Consider the following 14,174-nt stretch of genomic DNA (forward strand, 5'->3'; position numbering starts at 1 on the left):
TTGCTTTTGAATGATTGTAATTGTGAGCTAGTTAACCCATTTTACAGCAGCAGCTTACTTCAAAGGCATACTGCACACCATTAGCCTGTCTAAAATCGACTTCAACCAAACATGCTGCATGAAATCTTGGACAGCATAAGTGCCATGTTGTTTGACATAAAAATTGAACAGCAAATACTTTAGAAATAGTAGTAATTTGGTCTGTTGTGCTTACTGCTATATTGTACTGTATATAAAATGCAAAATAAAATTTAAAAAAATCTGAACTTTGCTTTATAAGCCACATACAAGTAGACCCGAATTTAAGCTAAATTCCAATAGATTCATTTTCTGATGATTTAAAATGGCATCAATAGTAATACAAATTTCAGCTAGCCTGTCATGCTATTTTATGGTAGCATTAAGCTAGCGGGCTTATGTCCGTTAAGATATTAATAATAGCACTGATACTATGTTGAAAGTTGTATTTTGAATAAACATTCCAGACAAATAGAGCTAAAACCAAGAGTTTTAGGACATTCTAGCGGGTTGGGGGGCATATAATGGCAGACATGCCTGTACTGTGATATAGGCTGTGCATTGAATGAGAGTATATTGCTGTGTCAACTGCTGCTTGGCATCACTTCCATCAGCCCAAGAGAACACAATTACATCACAGGTGTATATGATGATGATAATTACTGTATTATTAGCTTCAAGAATCCTCAAATGTTAAAAAAAAAAAGAAAAAGACAACTTTACACTGTACATCACAAAAAAAGGAAAAACAACAATTCTGAAAGTGTCACTAAAATCTACTCAATCAGCCACTTGTCGGAGAAACCACACAAGAAAGAAAACAGCAGAAGCTGCTTACATGGCTGGTCAATGTTGCAATGATAATAATGAGATCATTGGCGCATAACATTGACCACGCACCTTTTAAGTCAGCACACTTCATGCACTCTGTTTTTTTTTTGTTTGTTTGTTTTTTGAGTCCTGACTTCTATGCTGATGTCACATAACGGCAGCCTGTGCATGTGCTCGAGTTGCTCAGGTTTGGCTAACAGGAAACCATTTTGGGCATTTCATCTGTCCAATAAAAGCATGTATTTCTACTTTTTTTTTTTATCCAAAAACACACCAAAAATGAAAAATTGTATTGAGCAGCGATTATTTCTAAATGTGATATTGTTGCATCACAGAGGTGCTAGCTAGTTAGCTCCCATGCTGCTATGGAGCTAGCTTACTAACACAAGGGGCTACTGTGGCAGTGTATTTACTTACTGGACCTGGATTTGCCACCTCTGTATCAGCACCCTGATTGCAAATAATTTTTGATGATTTAAAAATAGTATACATGTGCATAAATTAAGGGAAAAAAATTACATTGTTAGGTCAAACAAGCCTAAGACAGACATAAATTGTTTTCTGACACTTTGAAAAATACAAAAAAAGGGATTCATTATGGTGAAGTACAAAATGCATGTGAAATTAAGTGGAACAAAGCAAAGGGCAAATTTATGGAGGCTGAAAAAAGAAAAAGCATGCTGAAGTCTCTCTACTGTAGCTTCACTCTTAGCAAAAAGAAAAGAAAGAAGTTGACTTCGAAAGCCTTCATCTTTGTCCTGCATTCCAAAAAGTGGGGAGTAGACCCAGTTCTGCTGTCAGAACCAGGATTAAAATGGGAAGAGGTGTTTGATGAGCAGCTCATCGTTCTTCTGTGGCCTTATAGGGCCTGCGTTTTAAGCTCCACGGGCTCTCCTCTGGTCTCCTGCGGGCCCTCGGCCTCCTGAGGCCGAGTGCCCTTCAGCGTGGCGAGCCTCTCGGAGAGGCTGCGCATTCGCGGGAAGAGCATGAAGTCATAGAGCAGAGCACCAATAGTGCCGCCGATCATAGGTCCCACCCAGTACACCTGCCGGGAACAGAATCATCATTTGGCATATCCGTCATTTGGACATTCCCTGAAATTCTTTTCACAAACTTGCATAAAATTGCTCAGGTAGCAAGAGAATTCGGGGGAACTTCAGAGCACGGTTAGAGCGAGATGCAATCACACAAAATCTTAGGTTTGATGTTGAACGACCCTTGGAAATGAACAAAAAATGCCCAAAATGGCAGACACTCTGTGTTTTTCTGCGGCGTGGCATCTTGACACATTTTGTGGGTCTACTCATGATTAAACATGAGTGACTACCAAATTTAATGTTGCAGGGAAACTGCCTTTGTGAGCAGAATTTTCAAAGACAAAATCCATGGGAATGCTTCCATAACAGCAAATTTGTCTTTGAAGGGACAATGAAAAGGAGCCTAAAATGTCCGCTTACAATCAAAATGGCGGAGTTTTCAGGCATGGCTTCTTGGGATTTTTTTTGTTAAGGTTAACAGATTCATGTGAAACTGGATTTAGGGGCTAGATTTCCCCCAAATTCCAGAAGGGGGTGCTACTGCCTTTTCTTTCTTTCTTTTTACCTTTTTTTTTAACACGCTTACGTTTGGATCATTTTTGATTAAACATGATGCCTTTAAATGGCCTTTATTTAGGGTTTGGGACTGACTGTTTGTGCATGATTGAGAACATTAGAAAACAAGCAAAATTGTTAATAACTTTTCCTACCCCCCCCCCCCCCCCCCCAAAAAAAAAATCCCATGTTGTTCTTATGTGGGAGTCAAAATCATTAAAAATATATAATAATAATAACTTAAAAAAATTATTAAAAAATGCAGGTTTGAAATGGTTAACTCAACCAAAAGTCTGAAATTTTGGTCACTACGGAGAGCAGCAAGTTTGTTTATAGCCTACTGTTCACTTCTAGTCTCGTCTAAAATGTTGGCTACATTCGCATTCCGCCAGCGGATAGTTATTGCTAGCTGGCAGGGGCCCAGAGGTGAGAGAGATGGCTGACAGTCCTCCGGTCCCTCGCACCCAAGCCAATCAATAGCGTTTGTTTTGAAAGTATAGTGTAATGTTGTCAAGCGTTTGACGTGATCTTCTTACCCAATGATTGACAAAATTCCTGACGAGCACAGCTGGAGCGAAGGACCTTGCTGGGTTCATCCCTGCTCCGGTGTAGTAAATCTAAGTAGAAAAACATACAAGTTGTTGAACGTAGACACAGCAATAAATTCGAGGGTCCTCCAAGTCTCACCCCGAGAAGATGTCCCATCAGCACGGAGATACCGATAGCCAGGGCAGCGGATCCCAAGCGTCCGTTGCGCCGCTCATCTGTCACGGCGAAGATGCAGACGACCAGCTGCAGCGTGAGGAAGACCTCCATGGTGGTGGCCATGCCCAGACTGATGCCTGGCTGCAGCTGCCCAGGCAACAAGGGGAGAAATTACCTTCACCTCATCTACATTCTGGCCCCCATAGTAAAAGCTTATAGTTTTTGTTCAGACAGTTAAACAACAATAAACGACCACATAGGTCGTTTTGAAATGTGCCAAATTTCGACCAAGTGTTATGTATTGTTGTTTAGCGACCCCTATTGGCCGTTTACAGAGCGGAAAAATAATAAAGTAAACCATAAATTTAGTTACTCTGACTCAAATCTGGGCCGTGTGGTTGGATGATGTTCGTCTATCTGACTGAGCTAACTAGCCACTAATTAGTTTTAGTGTTGACTACATGTTTTGTAATGTCAACATCAACCATACTACTGAGCCTCTTTCTAACCTCAACCTTTAGTGTCCCATGTAACGACGTAACGTGTACAACCTCACTGAATACTAACCCCAACCATTAACCATTAGTTCCGGCGACAACGAATTGACATGTCAACAATAAAAAAGAAAAATTAAAATTACCGGCCTGTTAGCTCAGTGAGATAATCCCATTAACTCCACTTATGGTTCACTTTTTCGCTTAACATGGCCAATAGAGGTCACTAAACTACATTACCTGGTTGTATTTTGGTGCATGGTAAAACGACCAATATTATGGAGGACCAAAACTGCCAAAATTAAAAATACATGACCAAATTATTTTTTTTATTATAGTTTTTCTATCCATTTATATTTTCACTTTTATTAATTAATTAATTTAATACAAACAAATATATACATGGAAATAAAACAACTATATATATATATATATATATATATATATATATATATAAAGTTAAAAATAAAAAACAAGCTTAAAAAATAAAAATATCGAAATAAATAAATATATAAATAGAATTAAATATCAATTAATAAATAAAAACGTTGGGTTGGGCTCCGCTGTTGCAAACTGCCTGATGACAGTTGACTTGGCTACAACTGTCATCTATCTTGTCCACTGTCACTGATCACACTGGACAAGATAGTCGTCTATTGATGGAGCGCTCTAGTTGCAAGCCGGCAAGACTTGCTTGTTCGCCGCCCCGCTTACTATAGGCAGTTTGCAACAGCGGAGCCCAACCCAAGACACGCTTACGACCACCCCCTCATTTGAATAACATTTCGACCTGACAGAGCGTCTGCAGCATGAAATAAATAAATGTGAGAGCAGAGCGTTTTTATTTATTAATTGATATTTAATTCTATTTATATATTTTTTTCATTGCAATATTTATTTTCACATTTATTTTTTTATCTCGTTTTTTTATTTGTACTTTTATTTATTTAGGGATATATATATATATATATATATATATATATATATATATATATATATATATATATATATATATATATATAGTTGGTTTTATTTTCATTTCTATTTATTTTTGTATTTAATTTTTGAATTATATTTTTTTATATTCGTTTTTATTTTCACTTTTATTCATTTATTTATTTAGTCAGTCATTTATTTATTTTAAATTTTAGTAGTTTTCGTCCTCCATACTGTACACCAGACGTGGGCAATCTCGGTCCTCGAGGGCCGGAGTCCTGCAGGTTTTGGAGGTTTCTCACTTCCAACACAAGCTGATTCCAATCAACAGGCTCATTATCAGGCTTATGCAGAGCTTGCTGATGAGCTGATCATATATCAGCTGTGTTGGAGAAGGGCAACATGCAAAACCTGCAGGACTTTGGCCCTCGATGCCCACCTCTGCTGTACACTATAGTCGTTTATTGTTGAAGGACTTGTTTGAGATGTTTTTTTTATTATGAAACTAATTTCCAGTGTTTTCATATTTCAGAAAAAAACACAATGTCAGATGCATTCTTCTCATTAGACAGCACTGAATGCAGTGTGGGTCCCGGGTGGTCTTACCGTGTTCAGGACCATGTTGCCCCTCATGTTGATGGGCGTGACCCCATAGAGCACGGCGGCGCCGGCCAGGGCTCCCAGACATTGGGCGACAATGTAGAAGATGGCGCGGAACAGCGACATCTGGGAGCCGATCAGGAAGGCGAAGGTCACGGCCGGGTTGATGTGGCCGCCGCTGATGTGGCCGATGGACTGGATGAATGTGGCGGCCGCCAGCCCAAAGCAGAACGCTACATGCAGGACGTTGTGGGGCCCCGTGGTCCAGCGGAGGGCGGCCCCCAAGCCAAAGAAGACGAAGAACATGGTGCCGTAGAACTCGGCGAACACCGCCCGCCAGAAGGACGCAGACCGGAATTCCCACATGGTGACCCGAAAGTGGACTCAACGCAAACTATCAGTCAACTAAACGGAGACGGAACCCTTCCCACACACTTGTTCAAATCTGTCTTTCACCAGGAAAGTCTGACTCGAGCCAAACTGGGGATACTTTAGTGATGTCGGTCATGGAGAGCTCCTGAGTGGAGCGTTGCACCAGTCTGCTCGCATTAATGTGCCAACATCAGCAGAGTTCGTAAAATACAGACACACACACTGCACACATTCTTTACCAGGCCGGGGGAAACTCGGAGGCCTTTTTATAAGCGCCTCGCTGAGCCCAGGGGAGTGGTCAGTACACAATGGTATTATTGGAAACAGTATCCTTAACCCTTGCTACGCCTGCACCAGCACGCGCTGCCCTTTGTCTGATGAGAGCAAAGGGTCCGTCTAGAATTGAGCAAAAAAGAGGTTGCGTTGGGTCGCATCGGGGCCACTTCTATTTGATTATATTGTGCTGTGCAATGTGGTACATATGCAGCCGTGTGCAAAAGTCCAAAATACCATCATTGGACTTGTTTTGGCTATCCACTGGTTTTAGGCCCATGCTGACTGATATTTGGCAGAGTAAAATTAAGATGAATTAAAAAAATATATATAAATATACAATACAATTTATTTAAAAATGCTCAACTGGAAAAAGAAAGTTTATTTTGTTATATTACAATGACATATCTACACATATTAACGATAAACCTTGCCCAGATGTGCCGTAAATCTTTAACCCTTTCACGGATTGTGGTTACTACAGTGGACAGCTATTAAAATGTTGTTTTCTCCTATATAAATGAAACTTTTTGCCACAGTTGGCCATTAGCCACTCCAGTGGACACTAGTGTACTCTTGACATACACTGCCATCCAGTGGTCAACGTTTGTAAGTGCAAAAAAAAAGACAAGGGAGACGTGCAAGGAAGGAATAAGTATCTATTCCTTCTGTTCCAGGATTCCCTTGCAAGTCGAAAATATATTGGGACATCAAGCAACAACTAAGGAGTAATATTGTTAAAATATCCAAGCATGGATTTTGTAATTTGAGGAAATGGTGATAGATTAAGAGATCATTAGCTGTATTGTGACTACAATTTAGTGTTGCTGTAACTTTTGAAAATACTTAATCTGCAGTATTTTTCTTTATTTTTTGCTTTAAATCATCATGTAATTTTTATTTTAGCAATATTTTATGGATTTTAGGCCTCATATGAGAGTAATGATCCTGGTCCTTATGTGTTTCAGTAGTCAGGTGCAGAACATGCTAGCAAAACCTACAGGATAGTCGACCATACACCATCTGACTCTAGTGGAGATGATGACAGTGGCAGTGATGATGAATGGTTGCCAGAAAAAGAAAATTACTATCTGTACTTCATAAAAAGTTAATTTTTCTTTGGGTAAATATGTTTGCAATAAATGTAGTAGTTTTGAATTGTGTTAAAAAAAATGTATGTGGACACAATGTTACAAATCAAACAGAAATTTTCTATAGTGTTTACATAGTTTTTTTATGTTATTAATTATTTTCTTACAAACAAACATATTTCATCAGTTGCTCAAATGCACATTATCCACCCTAGTGGACAACTCCTTGAAGAAATTATGTTTGAAAAAAAAATATAAAGGTGATTTTTTTTCATACCTAAAGAGTAATAAAAAAAAAAAGTTGAGAAAAAAAATCCAGATGAACATTATCATAATTTGTGCATGAAAGGGTTAAGATCATCCAGGAGGTCGGGAGGTCAGCAAAAAATGAGCACCAAACAACAACCTTTGGTGTTCATTTGAGGATTATGCCAAATGTTTTGTGTCAACATGCAGTTTGGGGAATTCAAGTATAGCTGATTATTGATGATTGATTATTTATATTCAACAGTGGTGTCCTCATTGGTTATCTTCCATGATGTCCATGAAGGGCTCCAGACTGCCCCTAGAAGTGTCATTTTGCCCCCAACACTGAAGACAGTGTGACTAAAAAAGGAAGACACTGTTTTTTTTTTTTTTTGTCTTCTTCAAGGTTCTTTATTCATGTAACAAGGAGTATACAGACAGAACAAGGGAAAAGATAAGAATATAAACATTGTATACAATTCAAACAATTAAAACAAAAAACACGCCAGGGAGTTTAAAACATACAAGCTAAACAAAATAAAATCAAAAATATAACAAAAAGAGAAAAATACAATACAATATCATCCAACTATATGATAAAGTTTACAATAATTGTATGTTTTTAACGCTTTCGGACACATACAACCAGACAATGCTGAAAAATTATTTCTCATGTATATAAAAAAATCAATAAAGGACGTTTCTTATGTGTAAATTTAAATTAGTGAATATAAAATTTTGCAAAAATAATGATAAGATTTATCAAATAAAATTGCGTATAGATATTTTTTATCAAATTCAAATACACCAAATAATATATGTTTCCAAAATAAAGTCTGGATAAATGTGGACTATAATAAATTGTGACCATCTACCCCAGAATTGCTTCATGTATGGACAATGCCAGAACAAATGGACTAATGTTTCTCTTGAATCGTCACAAAAACTGCACTTAACATCAAGGTCTTTCTTAAATTTCAGCAGATTCAAGTTTGTTGAGCAAAATCTATACACTGTTTGAAATGAAATTTCTTTAACTATGTTCGTAATGAAAAAATTATGTGGCAAAAGCCAAACCTTTTCCCAATTTATATTATTGACATATGAAGACCAATACGGAATTGCAGAAGGTGTGGAGACAATGTCTCGCTGAAAAAAATAGCGAATTAAGCTGTTTTTATTCTTAATGTTGCCTGTAAAACACATTTTTCCAATATAGGTTTCAATAACATCCAACATTCAATACATAGGTTGAGTGTCTTTTCCCAAAGGACGTTCTGTAAAGTGCAACAATACCTGGTGGTGGAAACACAATTGAAAAGTCTTTCGGAGTGACCGGGAAACCATAGCGAGCCAAAAATTTTGAATAAGTATAAAGTTGTCCATTTTGGTTAAATAGTTGACTCAAAAAACAAAATATCATTGTCTAACCTACCTCTGTAGAAAGATTGATCGATGTTTATACAGTATGTGTATATTGTTCCATGTGAAAAATGTATGAGGAGTAAAGTTGTGTTTCTACATTACGTTCCAAGCTAGTAGCATTTGTTTATGGAATAAGGACAGCTTAAAGGGAACTTTGTCAGCGTTGTAGGTGCATAATAAAAACAAATTTGCCCACAAACTAGAGAAAAAACATATTGAGGGATACAATTCCATGTAGATGTTGGACGTTGGAAGAATTGTGTAATCCATTTAATTTTAAAAGTGTAATTAAGAGATGAAAAGTCCAAAAAACTCAGACCACCATTTCTATAATTATTTAGTACCACAGATTTCCGCAAATAATGAGTGTGATTTCGCCATACAAAATCAAACAAAGCTCTGTCTATTTTTTTGCATGTAGCAGAATCTACACATATAGACTGAGCAGCATAAATCAACATAGGCCTTCTGCTTTTGAAAGAAGAATTCTGCCCCTTAAAGATAAATCACGGAAAAGCCAAAGATAAAATGTATTTTTTACATTTTCAATTAGTGGTTCAAAATTAGTAGAGCAGCGTTGACGTTCGTCTTTACTGATGCAAACCCCTAAGTAAGATTGTTTAACAGGGATATTGGAAATTACATTAATATCACAATATTTAATTGCCAGAAGTTCACACTTACATACACAAATATGAAAGGAAAATGCAGATAAAGTTACACTGAGCATAAATGCACTGCATTCAATAAGAAAAAAAGTTTGGGGTCTAGTAATCATAAAGCAAAATATGACTTAAAAAAAAAAAGTTTGCGCAATAGTGAGTTGTAACACTCTAAAAGTATACAGTATAAGAAAAAATGCACTTTTGGGATTTGCCACTATCAGTAGTGATATTAATATCAATATTTTCATCCAGAAAAAAAAACAAACAAACAGCAGTATTAATTTAAAAGTCAACAACACAGGCAATTTTTGGCATATGAACACAAAAGAGGACGGGTCTCCATTTTACCAGTACCTCAGAAGATTTCTTTCCCGCTGATGAAAGCTTGTGCCCCGACGTAGTACGCCAGGGGTCCATCCTTGCGAGCCTGTTGTATGTGGGGCCACAGCTTCAGTCTCGCCTCATCCGATCATCTTGGAGAGGTCTTCGGCGAAGCTCAGCTTGTTATCATGCAGAAAAGGGTGGTTCTTGGCAAACTTCCAAATCGCATCCCTGTAAGATCTTAGAGCGAAGCACATGATCATGGCCCTCGGGTTGGAGTTGATCATGAATCAGGTGTGTTAGTGGAGAGAAACATGGAAAACAGGCTGGATAGGGGCTCTCGAGGACCGAACTTGAGCACCCCTGCCATAGAGTTTCAAGTTCCATCTTCTTGAGTAGAAGTCCAGTTCATTTATCCGAGTTTGGAGAGTGGCTATTTTTTTTTCTTCAACTCTAAGACGAATCTTGGTCACTTTTTCCTTTGCTTCTTTCACTTCGTTACACACAAAGTCAATTGTCTTCTTCATTCCTTCAATCGCCAACGTGTTTTTGTTGACCAGAGATTCAATGGTGTCAGAGCGGTCATTTATCAGCTTTGGGAGAGTAGAGATAATCGTATCATTTGATGCGGCCTCTGTACCATAAAGAGCCTTTTTTTGCAGCTGGAGATTTAGCTGGAGCTGGTAGTTCGGGGAAGTCTTCCTCTGGTGTATACATGCGTGAGGTGGACATGTTGAATTGCAGATGAAGTGTCAGGAGGGCTTTTTTTCCCCAACTCGGCGACACTGCTACGTGGAATTACCTCCTCTCTTGCCAGTGAGTGCTTTCAAATATGATCATACAAAGGCTTTACAAGTTTGTACAATCCGGATTTGTTTCCCCTTTATGTGTTGTCAAAATGCTATCAAAGCTAGCAGTTTGACGCAAGTCTTGGCAGTGTTATTTATGTACGTTAACAACTTAGCAGCTGCTATATCGGCCGCGACTGCCACCATTTATGCCGTAAAAAGTCTTCTTTATGGTGATTGTCAGTTATTAAATTCAACTTTGTAATATCTATGAAACCGTAGCAGCACAAATGAACGAAACAGATTATTTCCCCCACATTTTGTGTGGTAACAGTTAGCATGCAGACTCAAGACTCACCTTTTTAACTAGCTTTTAACTAATATTTATCTACAGTATCTACTTTTCGTGTTTTTTCAAAGCTTTTAAATAATATTTATTTAAATGGCTCTTATATTTTAATCTGCCATTTATGGGGGTTCATTATTGTTTAATAGTTTTGATTGTTTATTATATTTTAGCAGTAGTCATATATTTCCCAGTGTGCACCTATGGATGCAGAGGCACCGGGCGGTCCTGGCTAGATTTGCGCCTTGGGCGAACAATCTATTCCAGTGGAAGCAGTGTGTCTAGCCACCACTCCCTGTGTCGAACCTCTGCGGTCCCAAATTTTCCATTATTACAGGTTGCAAAACAGTGACATACACGCCAGCATCCTCATACTTTTGGTGCATTTTTTCCAAATCAAATAACATATAAGCCATTTCTTTATAACACTAATGCTGTAAGAGTTAGAATTTACAGTATGTTTAAGTGTTTTGGATCATGGTTTATTTACCCAATGTTCAACTCCTTATGTTTTTTTTTCTAGAGGTGCCCCGATACAACTTTTTCTCTTGCAATACGATACCAATATTGCAGCCTAGCATACTGTCCCATACCAATATCGATGCCATATGATATCAGCAGGAATTACACATACTTTTATTTATTTTATTATTTAGAAAAAAGTTAGAAGAAACTTGATCAAGTGATGCTATTGAACAAAGAACAATAGTCAGCAACAGTACGTATAAGAAAATATGACTCATTAATTCCAAACATTTGGGTTACATAAATTTAACTTCTAACATGAAAATGTACTGCATTTGAATCAAATAAAGATGGTTTTGATCACATAGTCTCTGCATACTAGATCGAGATTTTGCTCGAGCGGAGTCTGGAATGGACTGCTTGTATTCGAGTGCTAAATTGATAATATAGATATATATTATAAATGTTAAATTTTGGGTATAGACCGATGAAATCCGATGAAATTTTTTGGGGGGGCTGATTTCGGACCAATATCTGATATCAATAGCTGATCGGGACATGGTGACACCCCTACTTTTCTGTGAATTGCAGGGGTCCATGCCATGTTTTCACCTTTTTTCACAATTTTTAACCTCCGTAAACAGAGTAGTCAATTTTTACCGTCTGTGGCCGTACCGCTGCTCGGACATCAGCAATGGCTCCTTTGATGCTTGACTTTCTGAACAGCCTTCGCTCCCAAAATGTCTGACCGATTAAATGTAAGTATGGCTTAGTGCATCACTGGCACGCGCCTCCTTGAAAGGCTTTCTCTGCTAGCGGGACATGTCCGTCAGCTAGTCCAGAATACTTTGGTACCTGTAGATGTGGCGGACACAACAGATAGCAGGAGTATAGACGACTAGCCCAGCTAGTAGCAGCCCCTGAACGGCTTGCTAATTGCGGTGAGCCGGTTCAGACGTAAAACAGATTTAGCCCGTTAGCTAGTAGTGTTAATTTTATACGCCATTTTAAAATTTACTCTCAGTTTTAGTCCAATTTCAATACCATTTGTTAGTTTTTATCATAGTTAGTCAACCTCATCACGTTTTTATTTAGTCCATTTTTTGTCGACTATATCTTGCATTTTGGTCTTTATTTTAGTCCAAGAAAACATAGCTGTCTAGTTTTAGACTAGTTTTAGTTAGGACAATCATTTAACCCCTTTATATATTTTTGTCAGCAGATTGTTTCGGATCTAAAACTATTTCACATAAAATTTTTCTCTCATCTGATAAAAAAACAACTTGACACACAATAACAGTATATCAACAAGTGGCTACTATGGCTCCATACTACGAGCTAGTAAATTAGCCAGCATTAGTTAGCGGTCGGAACACTATTGGAACATTATAAACATTGGAATAATGTTACATGATAACTATAATTAACTTCTTCTTTTTTTTTTTTAAACCTTTCACTATGAATCCATGTGTGAATGTTGCACGCGCTAGATTTGAAGGGGGGGGGGGGCGTCACATGACAGTGTCACAGTGACAGATTAGCAGAAACAAGATTTTACAAAATCAAGTAATTTTTGTCTCGTTTTTGTTCGTGAACTAAAAAGTCCATAGATTTTAGTCCAGTTTGTTTGAAGTACGTTTTTGTCTTGTCATTAGTCAACGAAAACGCTTACTGATTTAGTCCCACTTATTGTTTATCAATGAGGCTTTTGGTCTAGTCTAGTATAGTTTTAGTCCAGTGAAAAACATATGTTTTCGTTGACGAAATTAACACTATTAGCTAGTGAGGAGGGTCTTCTGCTCAGATTTAGTCATAACTGTTTTAATTTCCTTATTTCCTCAGTAGAGCTTTGTTCTGCGGATGTATCTTTGTGAGTGTTATCGCAATTTCTGCCAGGTGCCGTCATGACTGAAAAACCTCCTCTATTCCACAACAATGGGCCATTGTCTGTGTTTGAATGATGTCTTTGAAGTCAATGTGTTTGAATGATGTCTTTGAAGTCAATGTGTTTGAATTATGTCTTTGAAGTCAATGTGTTTGAATGTCTTTGAAGTTATCTCATGTCCGGTGAACTCCGGGTGGGCTGTTTGCTGGGGGCTTTGTGGTGCCGCCCTTCAAGATAGTATAAGAATATGTTGTAAGTCCTCTGTAATCTTCGCACTTGTCAGAGGCTGCAGCCATTGTCTGTAACTGACTTGTGCCCGGAATATTCTGTAGAAATAAAAGCTTCGAAGTAACTGTTCATCGATCTCCAGCCTGTATTCGGATAACCAACATTCTCACTATCCAAAAGAAAACGAACACGCGGAGGAAAAGATCTGCCTCCTCAACACTAGTCTCACTTCACCTCGGTCTACTGGCTCCCGCACTTTACTTATAGGTGAATTCATCACCTGTAACATTGAGCTTAAGAACCCAGCCACAATAATGTATTTTTCTAGGGCCAGAGCACCTGACATTGAAGCTAGTCTTAGGGAGCTCACATACAACAGGGTTAGACTCCAGCAAAAGGCAAACAACACTAGCTAGTCTGACATACATGTCATACATGCCAGCTTCAGTGACACTAGGATGAGTTAATCAGATATCACAAAGAAGAACATAGCTAGGACTAGCCAGAAAGATGAGTGAGCATCAAATAATTGTCTCTGGCCCCTTGCCAGCAAGAGGCAAAGATGGAAGGTTTAGCAGATTATTCTCGCTTAATCGTGGCTGGCTAGTTTTTGTAGCAAGCAAGGGTTGCGGTTTGTAGATAATTGTCTTTCCTTCTGGGGGCGATGCAACCTGCTGAGGTTGGATGGTTTTCACCCTAACTGGGAAGGCGCCATCACTCTAAATTTAGATTACAGTTTGAGCCTTCCATGACAGTACACATTAGAGCAGGCCGGGCTACAGGTGATTAGCGAACCTGTTAGAACTGGTGTGGAGTCTGTAAGGCTAGAGCTAACTAGCGCTATGCTAGACTCATGCAATAGTTTCTTTTAATATAGATTAGAACCTTGCGCT

General features: G+C 38.3%; 1 protein-coding gene and 1 long non-coding RNA gene across 2 annotated transcripts in view; one reads left to right on the forward strand and one right to left on the reverse strand.

The window, feature by feature from the left end:
• LOC144039860 (uncharacterized) overlaps positions 1 to 14,174 on the forward strand; it is a 44,508-nt gene that overhangs the window by 1,579 nt on the left and 28,755 nt on the right. The gene's annotated exons all lie outside the window — the stretch shown is intronic.
• On the reverse strand, positions 664 to 5,799 carry LOC144039852 (lens fiber major intrinsic protein-like). The gene is made up of 4 exons (XM_077553563.1): positions 5,183 to 5,799; positions 3,129 to 3,293; positions 2,978 to 3,058; positions 664 to 1,894 (listed from the first exon to the last, which is right to left on the reverse strand). The coding sequence occupies exons 1-4, from the start codon at positions 5,540 to 5,542 to the stop codon at positions 1,709 to 1,711; spliced, it is 792 nt and encodes a 263-aa protein (XP_077409689.1). The 5' UTR covers positions 5,543 to 5,799; the 3' UTR covers positions 664 to 1,708.

The sequence above is a fragment of the Vanacampus margaritifer genome, chromosome 1, assembly GCF_051991255.1.
Source record: "Vanacampus margaritifer isolate UIUO_Vmar chromosome 1, RoL_Vmar_1.0, whole genome shotgun sequence".
Lineage (NCBI taxonomy): Eukaryota > Metazoa > Chordata > Actinopteri > Syngnathiformes > Syngnathidae > Vanacampus > Vanacampus margaritifer.